The following is a 19,055-nucleotide window of genomic DNA, read 5'->3' on the forward strand; positions in this document are numbered from 1 at the left end:
TTTTAGAGAGCAATGCCCCAAAGACACTTGGGTGTCATGGTACATCAGTCATTGAAAGTGGGCATGCAGGTTCAGCAGGCGGTGAAGAAGGCAAATGGCATGTTGGCCTTCATAGCTAGGGGATTTGAGTATAGGAGCAGGAGGGTCTTACTGCAGTTGTACAGGGCCTTAGTGAGGCCTCATCTGGAATATTGTGTTCAGTTTTGGTCTCCTAACCTGAGGAAGGACGTTCTTACTATTGAGGGAGTACAGCGAAGGTTCACCAGACTGATTCCCGGGATGGCAAGACTGACATATGAGGAAAGACTGGATCTACTGGGCCTGTATTCACTGGAGTTTAGAAGGATGAGAGGGGATCTCATCGAAACATATAAAATTCTGATGGGACTGGACAGGTTAGATGCAGGAAGAATGTTCCCGATGTTGGGGAAGTCCAGAACCAGGGGATATAGTGTAAGGATACGGGGTAAGCCAATTAGGACTGAGAAGAAACTTCTTTACTCAGAGTTGTTAACCTGTGGAATTCCCTACCACAGAGAGTTCTTGATGCCAGTTCATTGGATATATTCAAGGCGGAGTTAGAAATGGCCCTTATGGCTAAAGGGATCAAGGGGTATGGAGAGAAAGCAGGAAATGGGTACTGAGGTGAATGATCAGCCATGATCTTATTGAATGGTGGTGCAGGCTCGAAGGGCCGAATGGTCTACTCCTGCACCTATTTTCTATGTAATCAGCGAGGAGATCTGGAAGTCAACCTTGGAGGCTCAATCAGAGGTAAATAAATTGAATAGCTAAATATAAGCATTACATACAAAACAAACATAAATAGGCATGACAGAAAAATGTTACAGGAAGTAAGTGTTGTTTGACAGGAAGCACGCTCATACACAAGGGCCGAGAGGTTTTTCTCGAGCAGTGGTGCAAGACGAGCGATATCAGATCGGCTGCCCGTTATACACAGCTCCTGATATTCACTTCCATTGCAGAGTTTGACATTTTTCACAGATTTCCACACTGCCTAGAAGGGTGGTGGGAGCAGATTCAATAGTAACTTTCAAAAGGGAATTGGATAAATACTTGGAAATATTTGAAAAGGAAAAATTTGTAGGGCTATGGGGAAAGAACAGGGACGTGGGACTAATCGGATAGCTCTCTCAAAGATCCAGCATAGACACATTTGCCGCTTCCTGTGCTATATGATTCTATCATGAAACACCCTAATTACTTAATTTATCAAAGAACATATATATATAAAGTCTACCATGAACCTAAATGTAATCAAAGAGAATTCTTTAGCAGGAATAATAGTTTCCACTGTACTGATAATATATTAAATATGTTGATCAGAAAGAGCAGTAGGTACAATTTTTAACACCAATTCTTAATCTTAGTAATGATGGCTATACATTTATTGTGGGGTTTCACTGTATTTAGTCCCAACATTAAAAATTGTGAAACTTTTTTAAAACATTCTTATTTGTACGCATATGACCTTTTGTAGTTACAGATCCCATCCTATGCCAATGTTTTGGTCATGCATCACAGCAACTCAGGATCCAAATGAGATGATTTATGAAATGATCTTTCAATTTCCAACTTGAAGAGATATAAACATTATTTTGACCATATTATTTCCTCATATGTTCTCTTGTCAATTACTATGAACTGGACTTTCATTAAACAGAGAACCAGATAAACAAAATCAAATTTCACAGCAACTGCATATGGAACATTTTGATGAACTGGCCAGCACTTGCATCATAAATCACAAAACTTTAATCAAAGTAATAACATGTAATTCGGATGCAGTGTTTGCCAATTAATATATTGTTGTTCCAAATTTGCATTATATACCTCAGAAGCTGAATGAAATACAAAAGCATTATTAGTGAAATAACATGGCCTGAATCTGTTGCACAATATATCTAAAGCAGTGGTACATATTGCACACACAATACAACATCATCCCTGTCAGTAAGCTATGCATCCCTGATTAACCAGCTCCTGCCAGCTCAACAGGGTTTTTATAGCTTGCCATCTGCTTGCTATATAGTGCAGATGTGGCTGTGATCATAGGCTGAAGTTTCTTGGCAATACTTCCTTGCAACTTAAAGAGAGAGGCTATGCATCAATGCCTCTTTATTAAATCGTTAGGCAGGGAAAAAGCACAGTGGACCTTACTGAAGTGTTTTCTATTCTGAAAGGTATTGCCAAAGGGGATGAAGCAATCACTCTCCTTATTATGGAATATTTCAAGTCCAACATCAGACGTTTGCTCCCAAAAGTGAGAAACAGATCTGACATTTACTTCAAAAAACCACTTACAAATCAGAAATCTATATATGACTTAAGCTATTCCTTATGACTAAAGGGATCAAGGGGTATGGAGAGAAAGTAGGAATGGGGTACTGAAGTTGCATGATCAGCCGTGATCATATTGAAAGGTGGTGCAGACTCGAAGGGCCGACTGGCCAACTCCTGCACCTATTTTCTATGTTTCCATTCAAATTAACGACATCTCTCCTGCACATGCTGTTCTGATGAGCATAGAATAGAAAATGCTGTGACCATCCAATTTCTAAATAATAGAATTGAGTGGTATAAATGTGAAAAGCATGTCTTTTTCAATGGAAATGAATTGATTGGGAGAACTATGAAACTGACGTGGTTTACTTATGGTAAGGCTGGTAGATTCTCAGCAATGTGCCACTTCATATACATATCTGACCAAATGGCTGAATTCCTAATGCTCAATGTCTGTACATTTTATTACAAATTCATCAGAAATTCTGCAATACAGAAATAAGGAACTTGTAACTTAAAATCTTAAATTACACAATAGATGCCGCCACTTAATTGAGTACAGCTGCACATTGTGTTGTAGATTTTCAAAAGGCACAATTCTTAGCAGAGTGAGAGGCTGTTAATTTTATTATATGCATATTTTGAATTCATCACATAATGAAGTTGAAACATTCCCATGGTTTGTTAGTATTAGAATTAAAGTACTTGTATTTTTACAGTCTCTTTTTAAAAAATTTGTTCATGGAATGTGGGCATCGTTATTTATTGCCCATCCCTAATAGCCCTTGAGAAGATGGTGGAGCCACCTTCTTAAACCGCTGCAGTCCGTGTGGTGAACGTACTCCCACAGTGCTGTTCGGGAGGAAGTTCCAGGATTTTGACCCAGCGCAATGGCGACATACTTCCAAGACAGGATCGTGTGTGATTTGGAGAGGAACGAGGAGGTGGTGGTGTTCCCCTGTGCCGGCTGTCCTTGTCCTTCTCGGTGGTATAGGTCGCGGGTTTGAGAGGTGCTACCGAAAAAGCCCTGATGAGTTTCTTCAGTGCATCTTGCAGATGGTACATACTGCAGTCAGGGTATGCCAGTTGTCATGTATTCAACTGTCATTGTAACCCATGTATAAGCTGACCTAAGTTGTACACCTTGAAAACACTGACCACAGGGGGCGAACTTGTGGGAGACATTCCTAACCGGACTTTCCGGTATAAAAGTGGAAGCTCCACCCACCGTCTGTTTCTTGAGGTCTTGGTAATAAAGGTAACTGGTCACAGAGTGACCTTCTCTCAAGTATGGGTCTCGTGTGCATTTATACTGTGTATTGAGGACGTATCATCAGTGGTGGCGGGGGTAAATGTTTAAGGTGGTGGATGGGTGCCAATCAAGTGGGCTGCTTTGTCCTGAAAGGTGTAGAGCTTCTTGAGTGTTGTTGGAGCTACGCTCATCCAGGCAAGAGAAGAGTATTCCATCACACTCCTGACTTGTGCCGTGTGGATGGTGGAAAGCTTTGGGGAGTCAGGAGGTGAGACACTCGCTGCAGTTTACCCAGCCTCTGACCTGCTCTTGTTGCCACAATATTTATGTGGCTGGTCCAGTTGAGTTTCTGGCCAATGGTAACCCCCAGGATGTTGATGGTGGGGGACTCGGCGATGGTAATGCCGCTGAAACATAGAAACATAGAAAATAGGTGCAGGAGTAGGCCATTCGGCCTTTCTAGCCTGCACCGCCATTCAATGAGTTCATGGCTGAACACTCAACTTCAGTACCCCATTCCTGCTTTCTCGCCATACCCCTTGATCCCCCTAGTAGTAAGGACCTCATCTAACTCCTTTTTGAATATATTTAGTGAATTGGCCTCAACAACTTTCTGTGGTAGAGAATTCCACAGGTTCACCACTCTCTGGGTGAAGAAGTTCCTCCGCATCTCGGTCCTAAATGGCTTACCCCTTATCCTTAGACTGTGACCTCTGGTTCTGGACTTCCCCAACATTGGGAACATTCTTCCTGCATCTAACCTGTCTAACCCCATCAGAATTTTAAATGTTTCTATGAGGTCCCCTCTCATTCTTCTGAACTCCAGTGAATACAAGCCCAGTTGATCCAGTCTTTCTTGATAGGTCAGTCCCGCCATCCCGGGAATCAGTCTGGTGAACCTTCGCTGCACTCCCTCAATAGCAAGAATGTCCTTCCTCAGGTTAGGAGACCAAAACTGTACACAATACTCCAGGTGTGGCCTCACCAATGCCCTGTACAACTGTAGCAACACCTCCCTGCCCCTGTACACAAATCCCCTTGCTATGAAGGCCAACATGCCATTTGCTTTCTTAACCGCCTGCTGCACCTGCATGCCAACCTTCAATGACTGATGTACCACGACACCCAGATCTCTTTGCATCTCCCCTTTTCCTAATCTGTCACCATTCAGATAATAGTCTGTCTCTCTGTTTTTACCACCAAAGTGGATAACCTCACATTTATCCACATTATACTTCATCTGCCATGCATTTGCCCACTCACCTAACCTATCCAAGTCGCTCTGCAGCCTCACAGCATCCTCCTCGCAGCTCACACTGCCACCCAACTTAGTGTCATCCGCAAATTTGGAGATACTACATTTAATCCCCTCATCTAAATCATTAATGTACAGTGTAAACAGCTGGGGCCCCAGCACAGAACCTTGCGGTACCCCACTAGTCACTGCCTGCCATTCTGAAAAGTACCCATTTACTCCTACTCTTTGCTTCCTGTCTGACAACCAGTTCTCAATCCATGTCAGCACACTACCCCCAATCCCATGTGCTCTAACTTTGCACATCAATCTCTTGTGTGGGACCTTGTCGAAAGCCTTCTGAAAGTCCAAATATACCACATCAACTGGTTCTCCCTTGTCCACTCTACTGGAAACATCCTCAAAATATTCCAGAAGATTTGTCAAGCATGATTTCCCTTTCACAAATCCATGCTGACTTGGACCTATCATGTCACCTCCTTCCAAATGCGCTGCTATGACATCCTTAATAATTGATTCCATCATTTTACCCACTACCGATGTCAGGCTGACCGGTCTATAATTCCCTGTTTTCTCTCCCTCCTTTTTTAAAAAGTGGGGTTACATTGGCTACCCTCCACTCTATAGGAACTGATCCAGAGTCAATGGAATGTTGGAAAATGACTGTCAATGCATCCATTATTTCCAAGGCCACCTCCTTAAGTACTCTGGGATGCAGTCCATCAGGCCCTGGGGATTTATCGGCCTTCAATCCCATCAATTTCCCCAACACAATTTCCCTCAGTTCCTCCTCCTTACTAGACCCCCCGACCCCTTTTATTACCGGAAGGTTGTTTGTGTCCTCCTTTGTGAATACCGAACCAAAGTACTTGTTCAATTGCTCCGCCATTTCTTTGTTCCCCGTTATGACTTCCCCTGATTCTGACTGCAGGGGACCTACATTTGTCTTTACTAACCTTTTTGTCTTTACATATCTATAGAAAGTTTTGCAATCCGTCTTAATGTTCCCTGCAAGCTTCTTCTCATACTCCATTTTCCCTGCCCTAATCAAACCCTTTGTCCTCCTCTGCTGAGTTCTAAACTCATGGAGCGGTGGTTAAACTCTCGCTTGTTGGAGATCGTCATTGCCTGGCACTTAGGTGGCAAGTAACATTCGCACCACACATCGGCCCAAGCCTGAATGTTGTCCACGTCTTACTGCACATGGGCATGGACTGCTTCATTATCTGAGGAGTTGCGAATGGCACTGAACACTGTGCAGTCATCACCGAACATCCCCACTTCTGACATGATGGAGGGAAGCTCATTAGCTACTTCATCAGTGTTGGTTGGGCCTAGGACACTGCCCCGAGGAACTCTCTTAGCAATGTCCTCAGGCTGTGATGATTGACCTCCAACAACCACAACCATCTTCCTTTATGCTGGGTATGACTCCAGCCAGTGGAAAGTTTTCCTCCTGATTCCCATTAACTTCAATTTTACTTGGGCTCCTTGATTCCACACTCGGTCAAATGCTGCCTTGATGACAAGGGCAGTCACTCTCACCTCACCTCTGGAATTCAGCTCTTTTGTCCATGTTTGGACCAAGGCTGTAATGAGGTCTGGAGCCGAGTGCTCCTGGCGGAACCCAAACTGGGCATCAGTGAGCAGGTTATTGGTGAGTAAGTGCCACTTGATAACACTGTCGACAACACCTGCCATCACTTTGCTGATGATTGAGAGTAGACTGATGGAGCGGTAATTGGCCGGATTGGATTTGTCCTGCTTTTTGTGGACAGGACAAACCTGGGCAGTTTTCCACATTGTCGGGTAGATGCCAATCTTGTAGCTGTATTAGAACACCGTGGCTTGAGACACGGCTAGTTCTGGAGCACAAGTCTTCAGCACAACAACTGGGATGTTGCCTTTGATGTATCCAGTACGGTCAGCCGTTTCTTGATGTCACGTGGAGTGAATCAAATTGGCTGAAGACTGGCTTCTGTGGTGGGGACCTCAGGAGGAGGCTGATATGGATCATCCACTTGGCACTTTTCGCTGAAGATGGTTGCAAACTCACGTGCTGGGCTCCGCCATCTTTTGGAATGGGGATATTCATGGGGCCTACTCCTCCTGTTAGTTGTTTAATGGTCCACCACCATTCACGACTGAATGTGGCACGACTGCAGAGCTTTGATCTGATCCATTGATTGTGAGATCAGTTAGCCCTTTTTATGGCATGCTGCTTCTTTTCAGCATGCATGTAGTCCTGTGTTGCAGCTTCCCCAGGTTGTCACCTCAATTTAGGTACGTTTGGTGCTGCTCCTGGCATGCTCTTCTGCACTCCTTATTGAACCAGGGTAGGTCGCCTGGCTTGATGGTAATGGTAGAGTGAGGGATATGCCGGGCCATGAGGTTACAGATTGTAGTGGAATATAATTCTGCTGCTGCTGATGGCCCACGGTGCCTCATGGATGTCCAGTTTTGAGCTGCTAGATCTGTTCTGAATCTATCACATTTAGCACGGTGGTAGTGCCACACAACACGATGGAGAGTGTCTTCAGTGTGAAGATGGGACTTTGTCTCCACAAGGATTGTGCAGAGGTCACTGCTTCCAATGCTGTTATTGAGAGATGCATCTCTGACAGTTAGATTGGTGAGGACGAGGTCAAGTAGATATTTCCCTCGTGTTGGTTCTCTCACCACCTGCCACAGGCCCAGTCTGGCAGCTGTATCCTTCAGGGCTCGGTCAGTCGTGGTGCTGCTGAGCCACTCTTCGTGATGGACTTTGAAGTCCCCACCCAGAGTACATTCTGTGCCCTTGCTACTTTCAGTGCTTCTTCCAAATGGTGTTCAACATGGAGAAGTACTGATTCATCAGCTGAGGGAGGGCAGTAGGTGACAATCAGCAGGAGGTTTCTGTTATGTATGCAACAAACTGAGTACTGTTTAACTGAACAAGGTATAACCTTGTTTCTGCTTTATTACGGCCCAAAGTGCCTGACTCTCAAAATGACTGGCCTTTTATACCAGAGCAGCACCATGTGCGTGCTGCTCAGTGGCCTCCAACAATGACACCATCTGGTGGCTACAAACAGCATGTACATCCATGACAATACCCCCCTCTGAGATCTTATCACAGTCTTTCACAGGTTGAGACAGTGCGGTGCTTTACGCTCCCGGGTTGACCGTCTCAGTTCAATTCCGACCTTGGGTGAGTGTGCGGAGTCTGTTGTGGCTGGTGGCTGGATGACTGACTTGTTGGGGATGGCAGTGGCCATGTCGGGAATTGCAAGTCCATTTTTATTGAACAAGATGGAAATTCCGGGTTCACTGATGACCCTTGAGTCCACTGAAGACTGCTGGTAGGTTTGTTGGTCGTCGACGGTTTCTTAGTCCGACTGCTCTGGCTCGTCTGTGTGCCTCAGCTTTGTTTGATCCATGTGTTTCCTGCAAGTTTGCCCATTCTTGAACTTAATAACAAATACTCTCCTTGGCCATGACCGTACCAGTGATCCATTTGGGACCCTGACCATAATTCAACACATATACAGGATCATTAACAGAAATCTCATGTGACACAGTTGCGTGATCGTGGTACCCTTGTTGACTCTGTCTTCTGTATTCAACATGATTACTTAAATCCGGGTGTACAAGGGATAACTTGGTCTTAAGACCTCTTTTCATCATGAGTTTAGCAGGCGAGACCCCTGTGGGGTCTTGTCCTGTAACTCAGCAGTATGCAAGACATGCGGGTTACTCTCCTAATGCTTTTCTTGATCATTTGTACTGCATGTTCTGCTTGCCCGTTGGACGCAGGTTTGAACGGGGCTGATCTTACATGTTTTATGCCGTTAAGTTTTACAAACTCCTGAACTCCTGACTGGTGAAGCACGACCCATTGTCGCTCACCATTATGTCAGGCAGACCATGTGTCACGAACATGACATTGAGATTCTCTATGGTTGCCATGGACGTACTGGATGACATGATTATGCATTCTATCCACTTCGAATAAGCATCCACCACCACTAAAAACATCTTGCGCAGGAAAGGACCTGCAAAATCTATATGGATCCTGAACCAAGGTTTGGATGGCCATGACCACAGACTCAGCTGCGATTCTGCTGGTGCTTTGCTGAGCTGCATGTAGATGTTGCACTGATGCATGCATGCTTCCAGCTCAGAGTCAATTCCTGACCACCATACGTGGGACCTGGCGATAGCCTTTATCATCATTATACCAGGATGTGTGCTGTGTAACTCATGCACAAGCTTCTCGCTCCCTTTCTCGGGCATTACAACTCGATTGCCCCACAATATGCAATCTGCTTGAATAGATAGTTTGTCCTTGCGAAGAATGTACGGTTTGGACTCCTCGCACATTTGCTTAGGTATGGCAGACCAATCCCCTTTGAGGATGCAACCCTTCAACACAAATAATATCGGGTCCTGGCTGGTCCAGGCTTAACTTGTTGAGCCATGACAGGGGTACCTTCACTCTCAAAAGCATTCATGATTAACATTAAATCTGCTGGTTGTGGCGTTTCCATCTCCGGTGTGGGGAACGGCAACTGGCTCAAAGCATCGGCACAATTCTCTGTGCTAGGTCTGTGGCGAATGACATAATCATAGGCAGAAAATGTCAGCGGCCACCTTTTTGGATGCGGGATGAAGCGTTGGTATTGATACCTTTGCTCTTGGAAAACAACAAAATGAGCGGCTTGTGATCGGTCTCTAATTCGCCCTCAGACCGAACAGGTATTGATGCATCTTTTTAACACCGTACACACATGCTAAACAGGTTGAAGTTTCCCCGACTCATTGGCTTGTTGTAACACGCAACCAATTCCATATGACGATGCGTCACAGGCCAAAATTAAACGTTTACATGGGTCATAATGTACCAGCATCTTGTTCGAGCAAATCAGATTGATGGCTTTCTCGAGAGCTCTGTCTTGCAATGCGCCTCACACCCAGTTGTTGCCTTTTCTCAATAGCATGTGCAGTGGTTCAAGTAAGGTGTTCAACTTAGGTAGGAAGTTACCAAAGCAGTTGAGTAGACCCAGGAACGAGCGCAGCTCCGTCTCATTCTGCAGCTTGGGTGCATTCTTGATGGCTTTGATTTTCACATCAGTCGGTCTGATGGCATCAGTGACAATTTTCCTCCCGACTAATTCGACCTCCGGTGCCATGAAGACGCACTTTGAGCATTTAAGTCTGAGTCCCACTCTGTCCAAACACAGTAGAACCTCTTCCAGGTTGTTCAGATGTTCCTTGGAGTCACGACCGGTGATCAGGATGTCATCTTGGAACACGACGGTTCTGGGAACAAACTTCAGTAGACTTTTCATATTCCTCTAGAATATTGCTGCAGCCGAGCGAATTCCAAACATGCACCAGTGGTAAATAAACAGTCCTTTGTGCATGTTAATGCACATAAGTCTCTTCGACGTCTCAACCAACTCCTGCGTCATATAAGCCGACGTCAAGTCCAGTTTTGTGAACGACTTCTCTCCCGCTAGCATCGCAAACAAGTCATCAGCCTTCGGTAATGGGTACTGATCTTGTTTCGAAACCCTGTTGGTGGTAGCCTTGTAGTCTCCAGATTCTGACTGTGCCATCACTTTTCAGCACAGGAAAAATGGTGCTGGCCCATTCATTAAATTCAACCGGTGATATGATCCTTTCATGCTGGAGTCTGTCCAGTTCAATTTCGACCTTCTCCCTCATCATATACGGAACTGCCCACCTTTATGATGGATGGGTCATACATCTGAGTCCACGTGGATCTGCACCTTGGCTCCCGGGAAGTTGCCAATACCCGGTTCGAACAGCGAGGGGAACTTGCTTAATACTTGGGCAAATGTATCTTCCTCCGACGACAATGCCTTTATGTCATTCCAGTCGAATTTGATTTTCTCCAACCAGTGTTGGGCCATTGCCTGGAATAATCTACAGATTTAACTCGTGAACCGCACCATTATACGACACGCTAATTTATGCACTGCCAATCACCTTTATCAGTTCTTTGGTGTACATGCGCAGCTTGGCATTAACAGGGCTCAGCCTGGGCCTCACAGTCTTAGTATCCCACAGCTTGTTAAATGCCCTCTTGTTCATGATCGATTAACTTGCCCCTGTGTCCAGTTCCATCGATACCGGTATCCCGTTAAACTACACATTAATCAAAATTGGTTTACTCTTGGTTATGAAAGAGCACAAGCCATACACTTCCTCCTGTAGCATCTCGGATTGCGTATCCAGATCCGCGCTCGTCTGACTCTCATCCTCCACATGGTGTGTCGCAGCTCACTTGCTCATCTGCAGATGCAGCACTCTCAGACAGCCTTTGCAACTATATTGCTTAAATCGGCACTGCTGGTGCCGATGATTACCCTCACAACGCCAACACGGAGAAGTCTGATATATTCCTGCTGGCGGACTTTGGGCAGCCATCGGTTTCGCGAATGCAGCTGGATAAGCCCTGCCTTGTGCCGCTCTGCCGAACGTCAAATCAATCGCATTTACAGTACTTGCCGAGGTTCGGTTCTTCACCCATATTTGCTTTCGACTCCTGTCCGTCGTCATACACCATTGAGTGATCTGGATGGCCCTTTTTAAATCCAACTCCTCCACCACCAGATGTTTGCGCAGGATCACCTCGTGGTTGATACCGACAACAAAGAATTCCGGCCGCATGTCTGCCAACACCGTCCCGAACTTGCAAGGTTCCGCTTGACGTCTCAGGTCGGCAACGTATTCCGCCACGCGCTGGCCCTCCGATCGAATGTGTGTATAAAACCTGTATCTCGAGATGATGATGCCGTTGTCTGGATTGAGGTGCTCCCATACCAATGTACACAACTCCTCATACATTTTCTCTGTTGGATCACTCGGCATGTGTCGATTCTTTATCAGACCGTAGTTCTTTGAACTGCACACAGTGAGGAACACGGCCCGGCACAGATCTGCCTCGTCGACCCCCTTCATTTTTTTGGCCACGAAGTACTGGTTCAAATGGCTCACAAAGTCTGCCCAATCTTCTCCCTCCATGAATTGCTCTCAAAGTCCAATCGTGCTCATTTTGCAAACAAAGGTTCTTGTATTCTCATCGCCAAATGTTATGTATGCAATAAAGGTTCAAGCTGAATACTGTTTAACTGAACAAGGTACAAGGAACAAGGTAGTGCCTGACTCTCAAAATGGCTGGCCTTTTATACCAGAGCAGCACCATGTGCGTGATGCTCAGTGGCCTCCAACAATGACACCATCTGGTGGCTGCAAACAGCATGTACATACATGATAGTTTCCTTGCCCATACTTGACATGAAGCCATTAGACTTCATGGGGTCCAGAGTCAATGTTGAGGACTCCCAGAGCCACTCTCTCCTGACTGTGCCGCCACCCCCAGTGGTTCAGTCCTGCCAGTGGGGCAGGACATACCCAGGGATGGTGATGGAGGAGTTTGGAACATTGGTGGCTAGGTATGATTCTGAGAGTGTGACTATGTCAGGCTGTTGCTTGACTCGTCTGTGGGACAGCTCTCCCAATTTTGGCACAAGTCCCCAGTTATTGGTGAGGAGGACTTTGCAGGGTCGACTGGGCTGGGTGTGCCATTTTCGTGTCCGTAGCTGGTACCAAGGTCGATGCCAGGTGGTCCATCTGGTTTTATTCTTATTGTTTCTCGTAACGGTTGTGTACAAGTGAGTGGCTTACTAGGCCATTTCAGAGGGCAGTTAAGAGTCAACTCCATTGCTGTGGGTCTGGAGTCACATATAGGCCCGACTGGGTAAGGATGGCAGATTGTATTCCCTAAAGGACATTAGTGAACCAGATGGATTTTTACGACAATCTGATAATTTCACGGTCACCATTACTGATATTAACTTTTTTTTTCCAGATTTATTTAATTAACTGTATTTAAATTCCCCGGCTGCCGTTGTGGGCTTTGAACTCGCGTGTCTGGATCATTAGTCCAGGCCTTTGGATTACTGGTCCAGTAACATTACCACTATGCTACTATTCATAACCTCAGGACGTCCCAAAATGCTTCACGATCAATAAAGTACTTTCCAAGTGTGGTCACTTTTGCAATGTCGGAAAATGCGGCAGTCAATTAGCGCACAGCAAGGTCGCACAAACAGCAATGAGATAGATGACCAGATAATCTGCTTTCATGATATTGGTTGCGGGATAAATATTGACTATGACACCAGCAAAACTCTCCTGTTCCTCAGCGAAATGTTGCCATGGGATCTTTTTCATCCACCTGAGAGAACAGACGGGGCTTCGGTTTAACGTCCCGTCCAAAAGACGGCACGTGCAACAGTCGAGATCTCCCTCAGCACTGCACTGCACTGCAGTGTCAGTCTAGATTATGTGCTCAAGTCCCTGGAGTGGGACTTGAACACACAAGCTTCTGATTCAGAGGTGACTGTGCTACCCAGATGGGCATTACTGAGCATGGTAGCCATGTATTGTCACACCTTCTCCCTTCAGTGGGAGTGACAATATCTCTTTGATGAACAAAAATGTCTTGAAGCAGAAAAAGAACACCACAGCTGATGACTTCCGACTTTCACTTGCCAGAAGGAAAGAATCCTCAACAAATCAAGGAGCATACTCTTCGACTGCCAGCAGTCTTTTTATATGTATTTATTACAATGTTACTGATTGGGCCCTATACTAGACTGAATATGGCCACTACTGTTTTTAATAGGCATTCACTTAACTTTCTCAACAGGACATGGCATTCAAAATTGAAATCAATCTGCTTTATGGTTCTATTTCTCCTTGTAGTAATTTCTCATGTCCCTAATTGCCACCTTAGTTCTTATATGAACATACAAAATTGACAGGCAGGAGCTGGTGCATCAAGCCTGTCCCACACACCCTGATGGCTAGAGCATCATGACGTGACACTTTCTATCTCCCCCACAGCCATCTCTTCCCCTAGGCGAGGCAAGAAAATAGAGAAAGAAAATAGGGTCAATAAGGGAAAAGATTATCTGTAAAACTCCTCTCTATGGAATGTAAGTTGTGAGGAGGATGCAAAGAGGCTTCAAGGGGATATAGACAGGCTAAGTGAATGGGCAAGAACATGGCAAATGGAATATAATGTGGAGAAATGTGAAGTTATCCACTTTGGTAGAAAAATAGATAGAGCATTTTTTAAATGGTGAGAGATTGGAAAATGTTGGTGTTCAGAGGGACCTGGGTGTCCTTGTACATGAATTAATGAAAATTAACATGCAGGTACAACAAGCAATTAAGAAAGCAAATTGTATGTTGGCCTTTATTACAAGCGGATTTGAGTATAAGAGTAAAGACGTCGAACTGCAATTATATAGGGCACTGGTGAGACTGCACCTGGAGTATTGTGTACAGTTTTGGTCTCCTTACCTAAGGAAGAATATACTTGCTCATAGAAACATAGAAGATAGGTGCAGGAGTAGGCCATTCGGCCCTTCGAGCCTGCACTGCCATTCAATGAGTTCATAGCTGAACATGCAACTTCAGTACCCCATTCCTGCTTTCTCGCCATACCCCTTGATCCCACTAGTAGTAAGGACTACATCTAACTCCTTTTTGAATATATTTAGTGAATTGGCCTCAACAACTTCCTGTGGTAGAGAATTCCACAGGTTCACCACTCTTTGGATGAAGAAGTTTCTCCTCATCTCGGTCCTAAATGGCTTAGCCCTTATCCTTAGACTGTGACCCCTGGTTCTGGACTTCCCCATCATTGGGAACATTCTTCCTGCATCTAACCTGTCTAAACCCGTCAGAATTTTAAACGTTTCTATGAGATCCCCTCTCATTCTTTTGAACTCCAGACAATAGAAGCCCAGTTGATCCAGTCTTTCTTGATATGTCAGTCCCGCCATCCCGGGAATCAGTCTGGTGAACCTTCGCTGCACTCCCTCAATAGCAAGAATGTCCTTCCTCAAGTTAGGAGACCAAAACTGTACACAATACTCCAGGTGTGGCCTCACCAAGGCCCTGTACAACTGTAATAACACCTCCCTGCCCCTGTACTCAAATCCCCTCGCTATGCAAGCCAACATGCCATTTGCTTTCTTAACCGCCTGCTGTGCCTGCATGCCAACCTTCAATGACTGATGTACCATGACACCCAGGTCTCGTTGCACCTCCCCTTTTCCTAATCTGTCACCACAGATAATAGTCTGTCTCTCTATTTTTACCACCAAAGTGGATAACCTCACATTTATCCACATTATACTTCATCTGCCATGCATTTGCCCACTCACCTAACCTATCCAAGTCACTCTGCAGCCTCATAGCATCTTCCTCGCAGCTCACACTGCCACCCAACTTAGTGTCAGCCGCAAATTTGGAGATACTACATTTAATCCCCTTGTTTAAATCATTAATGTACAATGTAAACAGCTGGGCCCCAGCACAGAACCTTGCGGTACCCCACTAGTCACTGCCTGCCATTCTGAAACGTACCCATTTACTCCTACTCTTTGCCTCCTATTGAGAGAGTGCAACAAAGGTTCACCAGACTGATTCCTGGGATGGTGGATTGTCCTATGAGGAGAGATTGAGCAGACAAGGCCTATATTCTCTAGAGTTCAGAAGAATGAGAGGTGATCTCATTGAAGCATACAAAAATCTTACAGGGCTGGATAGGGTAGATGCAGGGAGGATGTTTCCTCTGGCTGGGGAATCTGGAACAAGGGGTCACAGTCTCAGAATAAGAGGTCAGCCATTTCGGACTGAGATGAGGAGAAACTTCTTCACTCAGAGGGTGGTGAATCTCTGGAATTCTGTACCCCAGAGGGCTGTGGAGGCTCAGTCTTTGAGTATATTCAAGACAGAGATTGATAGATATTTGGATATTTTGAATCTTATGTTCTTATGTCCCATTCAGTAGTGTCACTTAGGCAAGTTCATCATCGATCTGATTCTAATATCTCATTTTTTGCTCTTGGTGATCTGTCGGGGATTTATTTTCTATTATAACTTCCTGCACGTAATATATTTCATAACTTTTTTTAGATGTTGCCACTTCAGTTCTGCAGAACTCAATAGTTGCCTGATGCGCAGTGTTCTGTGATACTGAGATATTTCCCATGGGGTCTGATGGTTGCCCTGCAGTCCTTATGTTGTCTGAGACGGGATCAAGGATGAAAAATGACTATTGGTAACTTGGGCAACAATTAATAAGACATTGCTCTGCCCATTATTTTGATGGAGCTTGGGAGGAGAGAATTAAATAAGTTGAGCCTGGAGGTGACTTCAGTTGTGTTTGTGGATTTTGAATGGCAGTGTAAGTAAGGTAGGAGTTAGGCGATAATATGGAGGTGGAATTATGAAGTCTTGGTGATGGACTGGATGTGAGATTTGCAGATCATCTCAGAGTCAAACATGACACTGTCATGCTCAGCCTGAGTGAGAAGCCGGTAAGGAATGAAGTCTGAAGTGTAAGTTATGAAGTGTCTGACAGGACAAGGGCGTTGAAACCTTTGCTTTAAATTTTCACAGTAATGTTCTTTTAAGGCAAAACAGTTACGGTCTAAGAATAGTCACCTACTCCGTCCAAGTCAAGTCTTATTCTTGTACAGTTTGACTGATAATGTTTTTCCTATGGATTCAAGGAACTTACAAGGGAATTATCTTGTGTAAATGGTGACTCCTCCAGGCTTCAGCTTTTCCAGGACGTTAAAACAAAGGGCCGTAAATTGCGGTCTCACCAGATGCGTATGATGTGTGCATGCGCCCGAAGAGGCACATGTGCCCTAAACCCGGCACTTGCAAGAAGGGAGAAGGGCCTTCGCAGGCGGAGAGAGCCCAGCGAATGTCTTTAAAACTCTTATGCCTGCCTATACCAATGTAAGAGTTTTAAAAGAGAAAATTTAGATTACATTTTATGACTAATTTTTATTTTTAAATCCCTGTCCATTAAGGCAAGTTTATTATTTAACACTATAAACACATTTTTTAAAATTTCAATAAAATATATTTTTTTCTAAAACATTTATTTAAAATGAATAGAAATTGAATTAAATTAGGTGAGTTTTTAAAATTTATGTCTTGTGTTTTCTTTATTTTGAGGGGAATTCCCTTTCATAGTAATGGGAGCTCCATCCAAACGGAACTCACCATTACTATCAATGAGAATATTACATTGTGATTGGTGGTCCAGACCCAACGTGATCCCAGGATGCACTTGTGTCCCTGGGATGTGTGGTACCCTGTGCTGGGCTGCGCATCTAGTCCTCGGAGTGGAAGTGTTTGTTCCTCCAGGGACCCTAGGTATTCTCGTAATTTTTTTGTGGTCGGAGGCATCTGCCCGCGGGAAGACTCCAACTGCAATTTCTGGGCCAATGTCTTTAGTTACTAACAGTAAGGACTTGCATTACTAAGGATTGCATTGAGGGTCGGAAACTACATTTAGCTTGAGAAATAAAAAAGGGCATGAGTAAACCTCCTTTTCTGGGTGTGGGGAAATCTGTGACAATGAAAATGTTTGATCTGCCTCAATAGTCATTTGCTTATCGACCTAATATTGTTGGTTCTTTAGTTTGTTTGTAATTGTGCACTTCTTTATAGCACTAATGTTAATCAGTATTTTAATGCATTCTCTTTGATTTTGCCTACATTTCAGCTTACTGCATCAGATGCTGATGAAGGGAAGAACGGCCAAATCATTTATGAAATTGTGACCGGTGATGCCGGTGACTTTGTTATCAGTAACAGTACTGGGCTGATCACCATTGCTCCTGGAGTTAGTTTAAATGTTGGGCGGACCTATGCTCTTACTGTCAAAGCAACAGATAATGCCCAGCTAGCGCAAAGGAGGTAGGTATTTCATGAACAAAGTAAACTTTATACCATGCAATGGACCATTTCAATGATGCTGCCTGATGAGCTATACCACAATCTTTGACCTCTGATGACATGCAGTTGTGAAAACTCCCTCTCTATAAACCACTCACACATGTACGCCTGGATTTTGCCTGCAATCAGAGGGCAGGTTTGGAGGGTGGGTCCGCTGTCAACATCTAAACGAATGGCAGTGGGACAGGATTCCACTCTGAACCCACCTCCATGTCAGTTTCCCAAGTGTTGGGTCTGCCTGCGCTTTGCAGACTTCGCGACGGATAAGCCCATTCAAATTGTTAAGAGGGTGTTTAAAGGTACTTAAACAGCATTTTACCATTTACTTACTATTTTTCCAGCTTTTTGATGACTTTCACGGCACTTGGGGATCACGTCAGATAAGTAGGTGAGGTTTTCAATGTCTCCCCATTCCTCTGAATACGTGACAACAGCAAAAATGGTATAAAAGCTACCATTTCACAGCTGTTCACTTTCCAGTGTTAGAAGCCGGAGCCTTCAGGATTTGAAGTACGATTTTCAGCTTTCAGAAAGTTGGAATGGTTTGGATTAAACTCTCTATCAACTGTCACCTCCTTAGAGCATCCTCTCTCACCGATTGAAAGATCGCTTCTGTCATGGCTTCAGCTGCTATCTATTCCAACAGCATTGGTGCCCGTGGAAAAATCTCACCTCGGTCCTCAGAATCCCACCACGATCAGCCACATCACTAACATTACCAGGCACACCAGTATCACCAACAACAACACCAACCTTCTCCGCAATCATCTGATGCTGCACAGGACACAAGAGTCCAAAAATTCAGGGTCCGGATAAAGCCCGTTACCGCTGTTTTGCGGCAGCCATGTAGTGGAATTGACCCAAATTTACCCTGGGGATTTTTTGGCCTGTCCGCACTTCCACCCCGCTGCTGCAGCCGCACCACCGATCTCCAGCACACTCCGCCCCAAAGTTACCTGCAAAGATCTTTGCTCTGCCACGTGGTGCCCCCGACAGCTTTTTCTGTCGGTGCACCTTGTTCTGTGTGTGTGTGTGTGTGTGTGTGTGTGTGGCACAGCAGTGCAGCGGCCCTTCAAGGGGGAGGGCGCACTGCCGCGGCTATCGTGATTTTATTTTTGCCGGCTGACATTCCGATCAGCCGGCCAATTATTGCCCTGGGTTCAGCAGGGCCGCCAACAGGCAGCCTGGCACCCCCCTATTGGGTGCTAGGCTGCTGGCCCGGCCGAAAGCCTCCCCTGGTGGCCCAGTGGCCGAGCCCACAGCATCGCCGCTTCTCTCCCCTTTAAATGAGGGGAGAGACATGGTGCCGCACACGTGCAGTGACATCACCACCGCTCTCCGCCGCTGAGTGACAGTGGTGGAGACTCGGATCCGCCCCAACGTCTGCCCCTCACCAGG

The 19,055-nt window shown here is 45.2% G+C and overlaps 1 protein-coding gene across 1 annotated transcript in view; it reads left to right on the forward strand.

Annotated features, from left to right (window-relative positions):
- pcdh15b (protocadherin-related 15b) overlaps positions 1 to 19,055 on the forward strand; it is a 1,866,923-nt gene that overhangs the window by 1,206,411 nt on the left and 641,457 nt on the right. The window contains exon 16 of the mRNA XM_070875055.1: positions 17,425 to 17,618. Coding sequence (XP_070731156.1) covers positions 17,425 to 17,618 — 194 coding nt within the window. The remainder of the gene's footprint in view (positions 1 to 17,424; positions 17,619 to 19,055) is intronic.

Source organism: Pristiophorus japonicus, chromosome 3 (genome assembly GCF_044704955.1).
Source record: "Pristiophorus japonicus isolate sPriJap1 chromosome 3, sPriJap1.hap1, whole genome shotgun sequence".
Classification (NCBI taxonomy): domain Eukaryota; kingdom Metazoa; phylum Chordata; class Chondrichthyes; family Pristiophoridae; genus Pristiophorus; species Pristiophorus japonicus.